The following is a 16793-nucleotide window of genomic DNA, read 5'->3' on the forward strand; positions in this document are numbered from 1 at the left end:
CATGGTTGTTGGTGCCAGACGGGCCGGTCTGAGTATTTCACAATCTGCTCAGTTACTGGGATTTTCACGCACAACCATTTCTAGGGTTTACAAAGAATGGTGTGAAAAGGGAAAAACATCCAGTATGCGGCAGTCCTGTGGGCGAAAATGCCTTGTTGATGCTAGAGGTCAGAGGAGAATGGGCCGACTGATTCAAGCTGATAGAAGAGCAACTTTGACTGAAATAACCACTCGTTACAACCGAGGTATGCAGCAAAGCATTTGTGAAGCCACAACACGTACAACCTTGAGGCGGATGGGCTACAACAGCAGAAGACCCCACCGGGTACCACTCATCTCCACTACAAATAGGAAAAAGAGGCTACAATTTGCACAAGCTCACCAAAATTGGACAGTTGAAGACTGGAAAAATGTTGCCTGGTCTGATGAGTCTCGATTTCTGTTGAGACATTCAGATGGTAGAGTCAGAATTTGGCGTAAACAGAATGAGAACATGGATCCATCATGCCTTGTTACCACTGTGCAGGCTGGTGGTGGTGGTGTAATGGTGTGGGGGATGTTTTCTTGGCACACTTTAGGCCCCTTAGTGCCAATTGGGCATCGTTTAAATGCCACGGCCTACCTGAGCATTGTTTCTGACCATGTCCATCCCTTTATGACCACCATGTACCCATCCTCTGATGGCTACTTCCAGCAGGATAATGCACCATGTCACAAAAGTCGAATCATTTCAAATTGGTTTCTTGAACATGACAATGAGTTCACTGTACTAAACTGGCCCCCACAGTCACCAGATCTCAACCCAATAGAGCATCTTTGGGATGTGGTGGAACGGGAGCTTCGTGCCCTGGATGTGCATCCCACAAATCTCCATCAACTGCAAGATGCTATCCTATCAATATGGGCCAACATTTCTAAAGAATGCTTTCAGCACCTTGTTGAATCAATGCCACGTAGAATTAAGGCAGTTCTGAAGGCGAAAGGGGGTCAAACACAGTATTAGTATGGTGTTCCTAATAATCCTTTAGGTGAGTGTATGTTAAGGCCTGTATACCGAGAAATACTTCACATTGAGATGTTCAATAGATGAAAGATTACTTCAGACATGAAACACAGAAAAAAAGTGTTGAGATACACAATCTTAAAACTACTTGTGAATGAGATCCGGAAGCTGGTTATATTCTCGGGACGTGTGTAGGTTATCACAGGTGCTGACCCTGAAGCTGAATTTCTGTGCAACAGGAAATTACACTACCATCACTATTCTGATACCAGTGTACACTTTTGCCCGATTTAAATAAAAAATGTTAGGCCTGCAAAGCGCTAGCAGAGGCATCACCATCATTACTACAAATGGATTCTGTCCTGCTAAACTTTGTGATGTCCAATCTAAAATGATTTCCCAAACCACCTTCTTGCAGATCTTGTTTCACACAACAATGCTGTGGTAGTGGCTCCATTATAGTGCTATTAAATAATGTAAAAATACTTGCAAGAAATCATTCTGCAAGTGCAGACACATTTTAGACAACTTCAAAGTTGATTTTTGAATTTAAACAATGATGTATTGACATATTCATAGTAAACACGGGTCAGTGAATGTTTTTATTCATGACTGTGTTCCCCGCAGAGCAATAACATCTGATGTGATTGGCTTGCCATAGCTTTCTCTCTGCCTGCTTCAGAAACCACCACGGCAAAGCTGGTCACTATGGGAAACCAAATTAACATTTCAAGATATCTGCAAATTATTTCAAGACATTTCTAAACATTTCAAGATATCTACAAATTCTTTTCAGATATTTTATAATTCAAGATATCTCTAAATGTACATGAAAATAAGATATCGGTAATTCATTTTAAGATATCTGCAAATTATTCCAAGATACCTGAAATACAGTACTGTGCAAAAGTTTTAGGCAGTTGTGAAAAAATTCTGTAAAGTAAGAATGCTTTCAAAAATAGACGTTAATAGATTATATTTATCAATTAACTAAATGCAAAGTGAGTGAACAGAAGAAAAATCTATATCAAATCAGTATTTGGTGTGACCACCTACACAGTTTGTGAAGGAACTCAGCAGGTAGGTTGGCCCAAACATCTTGGAGAACTAACCACAGTTCTTCTGTAGATTTAGGCAGCCTCAGTTGCTTCTCTCTCTTCATGTAATCCCAGACAGACTCGATGTTGTTGAGATCAGGGCTCTGTGGGGGCCACACCATCACTTCCAGGACTCCTTGTTCTTTTTTACGCTGAAGATAGTTCTTAATGACTTTCACTGTATGTTTGGGGTCGTTGTCATGCTGGAGAATAAATTTTTCTGCACCCCAGTTCCTGTGTTTTCGTGCATAGTTTAGTTGCTTGGCCTTGTTGCCACATTGGAGGTATAGCTTTCTGGCCACACGTCTTCCGTGAAGGCCACTTCTGACCAGACTTCTCCAGACAGTAGATGGGAGTACCAGGGTCCCACTGTTTTCTGACAATTCTGAGCTGATGGCACTGCTGGACATCTTCCGATTGCGAAGGGAAGTAACATGATGCGTCTCATCTGCTGCAGTAAGTTTCCTTGGCCGACCACTGCGTCTACGGTCCTCAACGTTGCCCGTTTCTTTGTGCTTCTTCAAAAGAGCTTGGACAGCACATCTGAAACCACGGTCTGCCTTGAAATGTCTGCCTGGGAGAGACCTTGCTGATGCAGTAGAACTACCTTGTGTCTTGTTGCTGTGCTCAGTCTTGCCATGGTGTATGACTTTTGACAGTAAACTGTCTTCAGCGACCTCACCTTGCTAGCTGAGTTTGGCTGTTCCTCACCCAGTTTTATTCCTCCTACACAGCTGTTTCTGTTTCACTTAATGGTTATGTTTCAACCTACATATTGAATTGATGATCATTAGCACCTGTTTGGTATAATTGTTTAATCATACACCTGACTATATGCCTACAAAATCCCTGACTTTGTACAAGTGTATCTAGAAGAATTGATGCTGTTTTGAAGGCAAAGGGTGGTCACACCAAATATGGATTTGATGTAGATTTTTATTCTGTTCACTCACTTTGCATTTAGTTAATTGATAAATATAATCTATTCATATTTCTATTTTTGAAAGCATTCTTACTTTACAGCATTTTTTCACACCTGCCTAAAACTTTTGCACAGTACTGTACATTTTGAGATCTCTCAATGTTAATTTGGCTTACAATATGCCTCCTCCTTGTTCGCAGTTACTGATATTTAGATTTAATACAGCCAGAAGTCGTGCAGCGATATTAAGAGATGCAACATTTTCGCAACGTTTTGCGTTAGCAGCATTCAAACATATCTTATGTAATTGGGCCCTTATTCTTTCTTTGGCTTCTTGTCAAACTGTTGGATCATTTCACATATTTATAGCTCTTGAATTACTAGAGTTTTATTGGCAAGCTTGTAAGCTAGCAATCTAAAAAACAAAACACTTTTGGAGTAGGATTTTGTTAGCAAAACAGACGGAAATGCACAATCCAGATAACAAAATGGCACTAGGTATATCACATATATTAATTAAAGATCTGTTTATTGACCAGTGTACTGTACTTATATGTATAGCCTATGTGTATCTATGAAACTTGGTTTGTTAGAAAGCTTCCAGTTATATGGTATCATTGTTCCTAAGAATGTATTTTTCAGACATAACCATGAATTGAATTAACCTACTGTGTTTTTAAGATTATGATGGATGGATAGAGTTAGACACCACCTATTACAGAGCTTGTTTTTATTATTTTTCTGGTGTCTTCATACATTGTGGCAGTGTTTTAAACCGACTCAAATGTACAGCAGTGATGATTGTGCTTGAAACTAGACTTGACAGTGTAATTGAGTCAAAATGAAGCATTTAGCACACATTACTCAGCAGTCAGGTTTCAGCATGTCACAAAATGAGAAACTTAAGCATCAGCAAGACTAGCTATCATAGCTGAACCCATGGTCATAATATTGAAGATATCATACAGCAGTTTATGAGAGTGCAAGTCCATTAAAATGAACATGTTAGTTATAACATTATACTTTAATTTCCCTGATTTCTTATTAACCATATGTTTTGTGTGGTTCTTGATTCCTCAAACTTATCAAAAGTCTACAGGAACTAACAACAGCAACTGCCTACTGAAACAGTGATGGCTGTGAAATGTATTTTGGATTTAATTATTTTATTTGTTAGTATTAGTTAACCTATTTGGTAACCCTAAAGGGCTAGGATTTCATATTAACAGTAACAGATTTCCAGTTAAGTTATGGTTGCATTTCTATTTGAGGAACTGTCATGGGATAAGTTACAGACTGGACATTGTTTAGGAAATTGCTTGTGGTTGGGGAATTATAGTAAAGATGTTTGAAATAATTTTGCTAGGGTTAAGATAAGGATTTCATATTTCCATCCGATATTTGCACAGTTATTCCACTATTCAGGAAGTACATGCTGAAATTTGATATCTGCCATTATTTGGTAAGTTTTAATTTGTAAAAGTTACTTATGTTATTGACTAGACTGGAGTGTTATTTATGTGTCTTATTTATACAGTACACTATAACAACACAGAAAGACGCATTAAAACCATGATTTTAGTATATATTAATATCTAGTATATATTTTAAGTAAATATTTTTGTCAAATAGCATTTCATTTAATATTCTGTACAAAAAGGCAGGATATAAACAGCTACAGGAACTTTTCTCTGCTTGTTCTGTGGCTGTTTCTGGGTTTTCTAGCAACTTTAAAATCTGCATAGAAAATGTTTTTAACATAGAGATTAATTCAAATAGATTTGAATTAATATACTTAGCTCGGTAGAAGTAAATTTTTCCTGTAATATTATCACTTTGGATAGATATTAATTTTAATCAAAAAGGCATTTGCAACAGGTGCATTTGGAGCAAAGAAGGTAATGGAGTTCTGCTCCTCAATGTTCTAGATAATAAAGCATTACAACAAAGAAAAAAACCTCAATCAGCAATTTCACACACCCCATCTCCATTTCCCGCTGTTTCCTGAACACTGTTGTTTTCAATTAGTGATGTTTTTGTCTCTTTGGAGACTCTGAGAATTTGGCAAATATTGAACCCCCTAATGAGCCTGGTACCATTTAATCATTAGGCTGTTATCAAAACTAAATCAGTAAATTGCGCAGAGCAAACTTCCACTTTCCCACATGCTGCAAGGCTGCCGTGTGTGCTGGAGCAGGCATGCATGTGGGCTGAGAGAGTAAACAGCTGGAGACAGGAGGAGAGAGATGATATATGAGCTCAGAAGTAGCGGCTCTACCAGGTGTGTGCACAGCCACTGTTATTCATTATAATATTCATAAAGACCAGCTAGTGAATGCCAGTGTCAATACCGGAACAGCAAACATTGTGTGTATAGTCGTGGCTCTTCCTTTATGATTTATAACCTCTCAGTTTAATGTGTTTAAGATTTTCCATTTATGGACCTTCATTAATCCTTTTAAAATGTATACAGTAGTGTTTATACTCTGGCCTTCTGCTTGTGTGATGAAGCTTGCTCTTAATGTCTGATGGCTGTTGGAAAAAACAAAACTACAAAATTAATAAAAATGTCTGTGTTGCTTAACCTTATGCTATGAATTAAACAGCCAGCTAGTGGTTAGAAGTTTGGTAAATCTGTTATGCCATGAATCTGAACTTTGAGCATGCTTGGCCTTGCCCATGCACGCCATTCCATCTATCAAGAAAATCTCAGTAGAAGTCCTGGAACTACAATGCAAAATCAGAGAGACGTCTGGGAAAAAGAAAAAAGAAAGTTGTGTTAGTAACAATATCATGATACATTCATCCGGCAAACATATTTAATATTGTGACATGTAACAGATGTGACTCAAATTACAGAAATGTTTCTTATTGGATAACACAGCTGCTCCTGTTTTGAGCGATGCGTTTCTGAGTTACTCTTGATTGTCTTGAAATTCACATACAAGGAGACTCTTTGGTATATTTAATAGGTTTGTGGCTTGTGTATTTATTTAATTGTTACATACATGATATCACTATCACACGGGCAGTAAAATGAACCACCTTTAACAGTTTCCAGCATCGAAAGCATTTGGTGTGCTACCGAGAGCTGCTTTCGTGCTCCGAAGGTACATCTTCAAGCATTTAAAACTATGCCATTTCCACGTGTGAAATCTGACACAGCTGCAAAAATCATATGTTCGTTTTAAGTGTCTATCAATAAGTGGATTAAGTTATTTTTTGTATCAGAATTTGGCATGCAGGCTAGCAGATTAAGATGAAATCCTATTTTTTATGACTAAAGATTAGAATGACTAGAACTGTTCTGCAAAATTAAATCCATTTATTAAGAGCATACTTTGAAATATTTGATTCTGCTCTCCATCTGCCCTGACCTATTCACATCACAGCCGTCTTAAGATCAGCATCTGGAATGGCTGGCACTCTCCAAAACAAATGCCATTGCAAAGTACTTAATATTGCATAATCCCTTTGTCAAAGCAGGGTGTCTCTGTCTTGTTCAAATAGGTGATCTGGAACCGTATAGGCTGTGAAATAATATTAGATTTATTTGGGTTATTTTTAGCTATAGGGCAGTTTCAGTGCAAACGAACCGCAATATGTGTTTCTGTTGACTTTTTTTCTCATGTACTTAGTGTACATATGTTAACATTTTGTCATATGTACTTAGAGAAGATATGGTAATGAACAGAGCAGCACTGTATTTATTTAAATAATCTGTTGCAACACCTTAGTGAGATAAGCAGTACATGAGGTTTGCTGACTTGTGTTTATCTGGGTGTGTGTATCCTATAACACTGTTTGGGGATCAATGTCTCAAACTGCCTCACCAGGACTACAGTCTGCCTCTCACAGTGCAGGGGAGGGCAGGAGAGATTTTTAAGTACACAATGTATCTGCAATCCAGAAACGCATCCGCTGGCCAAAATAATCGATATGGATCCCAATATCAGATACAGGAGACACCAAAAGAACTGTGGGTCATTAAAAATAGATGACATGACATTAAGAAGCAGAGAAAGAAAAAGCTGCCAGCAAATGCAGCTCGTACAGATGGGACTGACTCCCATTGGACAACATGAGGAGCATACTCTGTGTGCAGTTCAGGCTTTCTTGTATCTTGTTTTTTAGTGATTGCAATAGTTAAAACCTTTCAGCTTTAGTACATTTCATTTTAATATTTGTCAAATCTCATTTGCACAATCGTCTCCCCCGATATTTGATGATATTGTTGATGATGATGTTGTTGTTTTGCTTTTTAACTTGGCAAAACTTTTCTGAAAAAGCTCACAAATATCACTGAGCTTGCTGAATACCTGTCACCCAGCACTCCGGACTTGTTCTGGGAAGGTTTATGACTCTTAACAAAAAACCTGGCATGTTGTGCATGTTGCTGATTACACAACAGAGTTTGAGCGCATCCCCTACTGCTTATAAATGAATGAAATCAAGCAAACCATGTGTGAAAGGTGTACACATTTTAGCCCACTGTTAATTATTAGAATCAACTTCAAAACAAATCATGTAGCTCATAATATCCGATAATAAACACAGGTAGGTGGTAGGCAAAATGCACATTTCCTCATCAGTGATTGGGTCATTCTACATCAACATTACATCAACATTATTTTTAAAATGCTGTAAAAAGATTGACTGTTATCTAAAGATACATGTAACATGATTTTCGTGGAAGTAGATGTGTTTAACCTATGAAATGTTTTGTTATTTCCGCAGTTTCTGTATTGATTTCATGATTTGAGTTGTAGGTCCTGCACATAATTGTTAAACTATTGATTGAGACTGCTCTGTTAAATACATTTTATTTGCAGTGTATTTCATAGTATTCAACAGACATACTAATATTACTAAATCAATCACTTTATATTACCAATTCTACAAACGATATTCTACATAAAATACATTAATAATAGATGCTGTGTTTTTGGTCACAAATGCAATGTGATGTTCCACCCCCCCAACTACATTAGTATGCTGCCTATTGTCTTCCATGAAGTAGTTTAACAGCATATGAGATTTTGTAAACCAGGAAGTTTCTAGGCAAGTCCATTATTAGATCATAAAATATTAAGTGGTGGAGGGAAACAGACTCTTGTTTATGATGCTTCCCAGTGTTCCTCCATTTTAAAGTGTATCTGACTTTCACTTGGATCTCCAACAAGGTAGAAACAATCAGAACATGGGCATTAATACTAGATGCCTTTTTACTGTGAAGTACGCTGAAGACCGAAGTTCAAATCGCCATCTTCCTCTTAAAAAACAGAGAGAAAGAAACTCTAGCTTGTTGATCAAAAGAAACATTACCCTTTCATTACTTTGGAAAGGAATACCTTTTAAGGTTCCTTAAAGGAGGCATTTAGCTAAAGTACAACATTGGCAGATTTATGCTGAAAAATGTCTGTAAGGAAAGGCAGGCCACTGTCTGGCAGTAAACATATTGTTTAACATTTTTCTTTGTTGGTTAAGTGATAGCCTACTGCTTATTATCAACATCATAACATATCAGCTACATTATTACCAGTTAGTTACTCATCTAAGAGGTTCTTCTTCCCAAGCCCCTTGGCCAATCACACTCTAGTTACAGCTGTTTTAGGTTTTAGGCCTCAGGAAATGACTGCAGATACAAAATGGAGAAAATTCTCATGCTTTACTGCATTGTTAAGATTACAAGGTTAGAAGGCGAGTCATAATTGCATGGGTTTAAGGTCGATGCGTCTGGGACTTAGTTTGTCCTGAGTTACAGATTAATTTAGTCTGTCCTCTTTTCAAGCTAACAGTCTAATTTCAATAAATTTACAATCACTCTAGTTTTGGTGCCAGAGGAACTGTTTCCCCCCCTCTCTCTTGCTTCCTGATGCTGGAAACATTCATTTGATTGTCTCATCAGTCAAGTTACCCTGAGTCAAAACATGACTATAAATAGGACTGCATTAGCGTAATATCCTTTCAGAGCTGCAATACACTAAGTAATGTTTACATAACACCACCAAAACTGTTACCTTATTTGAATTTCATTAACAATACTTCCTAAAACAGAATATTTATATTTTTAGCAGTCATTCCAATGTGAGTGACGGCACCAGAAAGATGTGTGTGTTATGTTTGTGTACATGTTGGTGTGTGTGTGTGGGTTTCTACAATTAATTACACTAGATTATATTCTCACAAATCTAGAAATGTCTTAATTTGATGTTGGCCCCCGAAGTAACCTAATGACAGTACAGCAGCATGGATCCCATGAGATGTTGAAGAACATTTCTTAGCAGTCCAGTCTCCTTCTCCATGACTCTTCCTGGTACCTACTCTACCATGCACACTTTCCAACACACTCCTCGGGCATGCAGTGTGACGTTCATTCAAGTCAGGTACATCTATATAAAGATCATTAGCTGGTGTGTCCACCATTCAATCAAACACAAGCTTGCAGGTGGTGAGGCATTTATATACGCAGAGACATTGCAGACAGACTACAGGAATAATCTACCATTGACACATTTTCAACTTCATTTAGTGGTGGTTGACACTGACATACTTGTCTACCCAAGTCAACCCATAGGTCCTCAATAATATTATGGTGATACAGCAGGCCAGTGTGAAATTTTGGTCACAGATTGATACATTGCCTCTGCGCTGTAGAAAAAGCAGTAGACCATGCTACACAATGCAATTGACCCGTCAGGCACAAGAAACTGACTTTCATGTGATCATGTGATCGGGCTCCTAAGGCTTTTTGATATTGGTCCATAATTCATATTATGATGTGTATATTCTGAAGTTTGTATTCAATAATATTACCATTTATAGAACTATTTAAGAAAAAGAAGACATTATCCATTTTTGTTTAAAGTTAAATGCTGTCTTCTTAGTCCAGGTAGACCATTTATCTGTGTTATATTATATTTCTGAACTTCACCACAGAATAAGAAGACCTTGTCAGAACCGTGTCAGTGATCATCCTTTAAAAAGCAAGACCTGGTTTTATTGATTTAGTGAGCCTGCCCTGTTGTCAACATGTTGAGAGTTCTGTGTGGTGAAGGGATTTGAATGCTTTGTGCATTAATGTATAAGTGTGCTTTAGCAGGAAGAAAATACCAGGCTAATTGAGAGTAATGACAGCAAAAGTGTTGCTGAAAATCTATTGAGACCAAAACCCAATTAACCCAAGTGATTAACTTATCATAGTAGGTATGCATGGAAGATGATTAGGACTGTTCATTAGCTTACCTTACTCTGCACAGCTCAAATTATTTCAAAGGCTGACATATGCAATACACTTCTGTGTATGGCATGATTGTAAACATAGAATAATGCAAAACATGCAAGGAGTGGAGTGGAGTGGAGGATTAAAGGAAAACAGTGTGTGTCAGATGTGCTCTCACTACAGTAAGTAGAGGGTAATTTTATGAAAGGAAGCAATTACATTTGTGTAGACGTCTGCAATTGTTTTCAAGCATACATGTATTGATGCATCTAATTGTCATATCATAACATGATACCAGGCCAACTGAGAAAAGTGAGTATATTTTTGAGAATTGCTTTAATTCAAGCTTATGTTGCCTACCTGTGCTGAATATAACTCAGATGTATATGTAATTGAAAGCTATAAAATGCATGCAGAGTACTTATCTGCGGCATAAAAGCAGAGGAGAATAATGACATTGTAGGAGAAGCCCTTGTAATATGAAGGTGATGTTGCACTCTTGGTGCGTGGGCAGTCATTGTTTATTTCCAGTGTCAATCAGCTGATAAAACTGGCAACATTGAATTTTAAGTAAAGATATAACTGTGGATTGATTATGTCAGATTTTGAAATGGTTAATTTACACTACCAATCGTCTGCTTTTTTTTCTGATGAGCTGAAATAAAAAGTTACCTTTTTAATGTAATTTGTTTCTATGTGACTGGCATAAAGTAAACTGCCTTAAGATTATAACCTACTCTACTTTCTCTTCAGATAGCATTGCAATTACAAACACATGATTGCTTGAAGAGGGCTTATTTTGTTATTGTACTGCATGTAAGTTGATCAAATTAAGTCATTAGGATGCATCTTTATTGGTTTAGAAATTACAACGTCAGATTTCAATGCACAGACACACTTTCTAGTTCTTGTATAACAAACAATAAGAGAAACAAAGTAGGCAAACAAAGAAGCTATTATGTACCCAACCTCAGCACCATCCCACTCAAAAGCTTTGAAGAGGTGGAAATGATCATGCATTGCAGATTGTATTTCATACTGCGCCATGATACTCTAGTAGGGAAGCTTTGGATTGTGGACCTTTGACAGAATTCTGTAGTGAATTCTTTCAAGGCACTCTGCCAGTGTAAACTCTGAATAGTGGCAGATCATGATATTCAGTCTAAAGTGTTTCTTAACCAAATTTACAAGCAGATTCGGCTTATTGGGCACCTGTTACAGTGAGCAGAGCCAATTATGAGTACTTCAGCAGGATCTGCTTTATAGCTGATCTGTATAATATTAATTTGGGAGCATTCTATCATTCCAGTGTCCCATTTTTCAGTTGTATGAAGTCCAGATACTTCAAATGTGTGTATTCTAATTTAAAAGTTAATTTCCATTTCAGCATATGGATCAGTACTCTGCAGGCTGAAGCTGCAATGCTATTAAATAATGTTTCTGTAAATAATAATATAAAGTAACACTTTAGAATGGCATCCAGTGCCTAGGTCACTGACTGACAAGACTCCCATGATCCTTTTCGCAGTTGTTTGGTTGAAGACAATCTGGTGTATGCTTTCCGGCATGTTCACCAATGTTCATGATTCTGATTCATTTATCCGGAAAAGCAATCTAAAAAATCTGACAATTTTTGTCCTCGTGGTAGATGTCAGCAAAGAGTGAGAATCCCTGTTAACTTATTCACATAATCAATAATTGTGTTTCATATCAGACAAATAATTCACAATCACTCTGAGTTTATACTATTTCTGATATCTCGATATATTGTTGCTCATTGGATACTAACTCTTAGGAAAAGTACTACTTAGTTGCTCTTAGGAAACCAACTCACTGCAAATATAATTTAGCGTTTTGCATGAAACAGCTTTAAAGCACATGCTAGTCATGTTAAATCATGAATACATTACTATAAAACTGGACTGCTGCTTTTTCATGATGTTATGTTAAGTTGAAGAATTAATGGAGGACTTTCCACATTAGGTCAATGTATTTAAATGCACTTTCTGCCTTTCAGCAAATCTGTAGAATATCTCTAGTTATAGGAATATTGTGCCACCTGAGATTGATGGTTGTGTGGAGGCCAGTTGTCATTGAATTGCAGTGAAGATCCTTACCATAGTTATGAATTAATGAATTTACGGTTTTATAAGCTGAAATAAATGATAAACGCATTAATTGACCATAATGAAGTTGACTGTTGCCATGACTGCTGGATAATTGACAGTAAATTAATGCAGACATCAGTGTACCCTGTCACATCCCCTGCTGGTCCTCATGCACATTGGCTCCAATGATAGATGCGCTGGTAACTGGATTCATACCACGGACGCACAGAGAGATGATTTTGGAATCAGGTAGAGGGGAGCCCTTGGAGAAAGTTGGGACATTAATCAGTATGTATTTCTGCAGGAAATGAGATTGGTGTTTGACCAAGTTAGACATTTCCCTCCTGAGCACTTAAAGTATCAATTTCCTCAACAGTTTCTCTCTCCATTTTCAACAGGTGAGAAACGATCTGACCAGCGAACTGGAGAAGGCAGATATTCAAATCGCAGACACGGAGAGTTTCTCCAATGATCCCTGTATCAATGTGAAAAAGCTGAAGGTAAGCAGATTTACTACAAAGGTGTCACTTTTTAAAGTCATTGTATATATGGTGAGCCTGTCAATCTGGTTAAGTACTTATTTTGACAAATGAATTAACAATATTGGGCTCTACAGCTAAAAAGGAGCATAAATAAATAGGAATATCTACAGCTCAGTGTGAATGTTTAGACTAATCTGAATTACATTTTGCTGCCATAGAACGGGAACAGTAAAAACATTGAAATCGAGAGGTTATTGCCATACCTGTGTATCTAGTTGTTTTCAATATTCCAGGTAAGTGGGTTTGAATTATTTTTTACATTCTAACATGGAACATAAAGATGTGTCAAAGTCTGACTATCTGCCCTTGAGAGATACATTTTGTATCCTGGATTCTTGCTGCCTTGTTAAATAGACAGGTGGTAATTTTCACATTTAATTTCATCCATCCATCTGTTTTTTATACAGGGTAACAAAATACATGAGACAGGCATCAGAAACTCTAAAGGAATATGACATTGATGTTACTGGGATGCAGATTGGCAAAATGGCTGTGTTTAATTATGGTTACTGATGTTATTCACTGTGCGATAGCTGCTCATGAATCTCACCCAGTCTGAGGTAAAAGCAGTCTGATCCATTGATTAAATGAAAAGACAGACATTTGTCCAAGTATCTGTTCCCTACAAAAGCCAGCTTGATAACTCAGCGTGCCCCCCTGAGTTTTTATTTATATGAATCTATCCATCTATCTTTCCATATATGTATAGTACACACACACTGTTTATCATTACAGTTGCAGTCTCTACTTTTCAAAAGCAGATTATTCAAAATAATACTATCATGGTAATCTCCTAGACTCTTATGCCGCTGTAACTCATTGAGTTCAGGGGATGTTCATAAAGACTTGATCAGTTGGATGTTTGTAGTTGCTGTGTGTATGTATGTATTTATGTATAGGAAAGGTAATGTATAAGCAGGCATAAATAGACAAAGCTGTGCTTCAATCTCAAGTTGGTAAAAGTAAGATCAAAGAATCTACAGTTATGTGTTGATTCAAGAATATATATTATTTTCATTAGCCATCTAATAAAATCTGTTGTACAATATACAATTACTTAAGTCTTTAAGTATTTTAATAATTCTTATCGAAGCAGTCCTTCTTTTAAAACACATCATGAAACTACCTTCCCTAGTGCTTGGGATGTTAAAGGGTCAGTTGGACTCACAGGGAATTAGAGATGTGTTTGCACATGAAGAGAAATGTAACAAGGAAACAGCAACTGCCCTGGTGGGAATGAAAAACTCAAACAAGAAGCTTTGAAAAGAAACAAAACATACAGACAAAGGGCTCAACTCATCCAGCTTGCTTTTGGCACCAAAAAATGCCATTTCAGTGTTGTATAGTTCAATCTTTTGATGTTTCTGGGTGGGAATGCAAAGACCACACACTAGGCCTGAGTCTAAGTTAAACGTGCCTCTGAAGGATAGATATTCAGGAAAGACAGGAGGCTGCTGTGTGAAGTTCTTAAAGTTGCTAAAAACTGACCAAATCTGACCCCGACGTGCAATAAAGTATATTCATAAGAAACATAAAATAAACATATCTTGCAATGAGCTGTATATAGATGAGGATTTGTAATAGGCAGAGGAGCTGGTGTACTCATCTGACAAATCTGACAAAGACAAGCAAAATAAAGTGCAGAAGGTGCATTAAATTATTTCTTGATGCCTGAATTCCTGCTGTACTTCTCAGTTGTTATTGTTGGGAAGTGGCGGGCGTTTGTGTGAAAGGTTCAACAGCTTTGGATTGTCTTGGCTTGTGAGTGTTCAATATTTAATCTGCATTGAGTTCTGAAAATACGACAATTTAATTGCATGCATCTTACTTGTCTTTTCTGATGTACAATCTGTCCACAGGTGCATGTGGGCAAAGTCAATAACCTGTATTTGTGCAGAGAGCTATCTTGTGTGTTGCAAAAATGCAAAACGCAGTACACTGGAAACATTTATGTAACGGTTTTGAAAATGATTCACCAGTGGTTTGTCTGACTGACCCAAACTTGTTTCCATTGTGTCTGTGCCTTGGCTTGAGCACATGCAGACCTGAGAGAAAATAAAAAATGATCCAACACCACTTGCTTCTTACTTTTAAACATACATGGACTTCTGAAGAGTGAAGTATTACCCAAAATGATGATGTATTACACAATATCTGAAAAGCCTACCAGACACCAACAACCTTTTGTGGATTGTTCTTTTTTTATTACATACATAAACTGTTCAAAAGGAGATTAAATTAAAGCCTTTGATTGGGCACCTTCCTCAAGAGGTGATTCCTTGTCTTGCTATTGCACTGTTTTCACGCACCACTCAACCTGGGCTGGCAAACAGGACTGCCCTCATTGTGTCTTTCTACTCTAATTTAGCCACATGCATTGACTGCAAATCCAAGCAATTCCTGATTTATTTCATGTATTTATTCCCCTCTGGTAGAAGTCAGAATATGCTCCAAAGAATATAGTGACCTCTCATTTTGGTTTTATTCCTGTCTCCATACTATAGTGAATTAAAGGGCCCCTGGGGGTATAGCCAGGTATAACTTCATGTTACACCTATACCTGTCTTTTTTGTTTGTAAGAATTGAACTGATGGCAGGTGATAAAGGCACCAGGCAAGGTAACTAGATTAGAAATGATTGCTCATATGGGGTTTAGTTAAATGTGGATCATAGAATTAGTGAAGAACATATCACTGAAATGAGTTGTGAAGTCTGTGGTCTGTTTTGTTCCCTTCTGGTCAGTGATGTTTTTGAAGGGCATCTCAGCACTCTTTTTGGGGGAATTCAAAGTAAAAAGAAAATTAATATCTGGGTGTGTTCTCTTAGTTTTGATAGTTCTTTTAATTTCAGTTGTGTTTTCCATCTCTCCCGTTTTTTCTGCAGGATAATGACGTGCGAATAATTCTTGGACAGTTTGGTGAGAACCTGGCATCCAAAGTATTTTGCTGTGTGAGTATGAATACCTGAAATTTGCATAATCTCTGAAGCACTTGTCAAAGTGAAGGTTCAAAACAGTGTCAGCAGTCAAGATGAGAATCCACATATGTGCGTGTGCTTGCTGATAATTACTAAAAAATAAAACCAGGACAGAGAGGTTGAATTGAATGTATATATTAAAATTAAGTGATGCTTCCAAAAGCCATACCGTAGTTCCCTAGGAGAGCCACTGTTGTATGGAGTTGATTTTATTTATGTATTTATGTGAATATACTAACCAATGAGGTCCCAGACAGTCATTGATTTATACTGGCAAACATCTCAAACAGGAGGGCACACATCCACACCACTCCGTCAACATCCACTTCCCAAGCCAGGCTGCCAAAATCCACAGTGGCTGGCAAGGCAACAAAACTCTTTTTATGTTCTGAATCAGATCTGTATTAAACCTGATAGGGTAAAAGGAAGTATTGTCTTGTTTTTGTTTTTTGTAAAAGGAAAACTGTATTCAAATTATTTTGTCCACTATCGATTTAATTCTGCAATTTAGTGACCCCTACATATTGAACACTGTATCATTTACAAATTCATTTATATTTACTATAACTATGAGTAGAGCAACTATAATCTGTATTTTAATCTTTATCAGAGCTTTTTTCAGTGAATGTTGTTAATCCAGCTCTGTTAGTCAGTTAAAAAAATAAGTGACACGTGCTTTTAGTTATGTTGTCGATTATAGAAATTCAGTTAAAATTGATTGCCAATTGGCAAACAGTTAGAATTCCAAAAAAGTTTACCATGGTACCAAACTTCAAAAAAGTGCATTCAAAGATTATCATTATACAGTATATCATTAGACAAAATACAAATATATATATATATATATATATATATATATATATATATATATATATATATATATATATATATATATAGCAGTCCATACTGAGCTATGAGAAATA

The 16793-nt window shown here is 37.0% G+C and overlaps 1 protein-coding gene across 1 annotated transcript in view; it reads left to right on the forward strand.

Moving 5' to 3' along the window:
• Window positions 1–16793, forward strand: part of gabbr2 (gamma-aminobutyric acid (GABA) B receptor, 2) — a 237120-nt gene that overhangs the window by 122454 nt on the left and 97873 nt on the right. The window contains exons 4-5 of the mRNA XM_066715759.1: window positions 12751–12852; window positions 15778–15843. Coding sequence (XP_066571856.1) covers window positions 12751–12852; window positions 15778–15843 — 168 coding nt within the window. The remainder of the gene's footprint in view (window positions 1–12750; window positions 12853–15777; window positions 15844–16793) is intronic.

The sequence above is a fragment of the Amia ocellicauda genome, chromosome 10, assembly GCF_036373705.1.
Source record: "Amia ocellicauda isolate fAmiCal2 chromosome 10, fAmiCal2.hap1, whole genome shotgun sequence".
Lineage (NCBI taxonomy): Eukaryota > Metazoa > Chordata > Actinopteri > Amiiformes > Amiidae > Amia > Amia ocellicauda.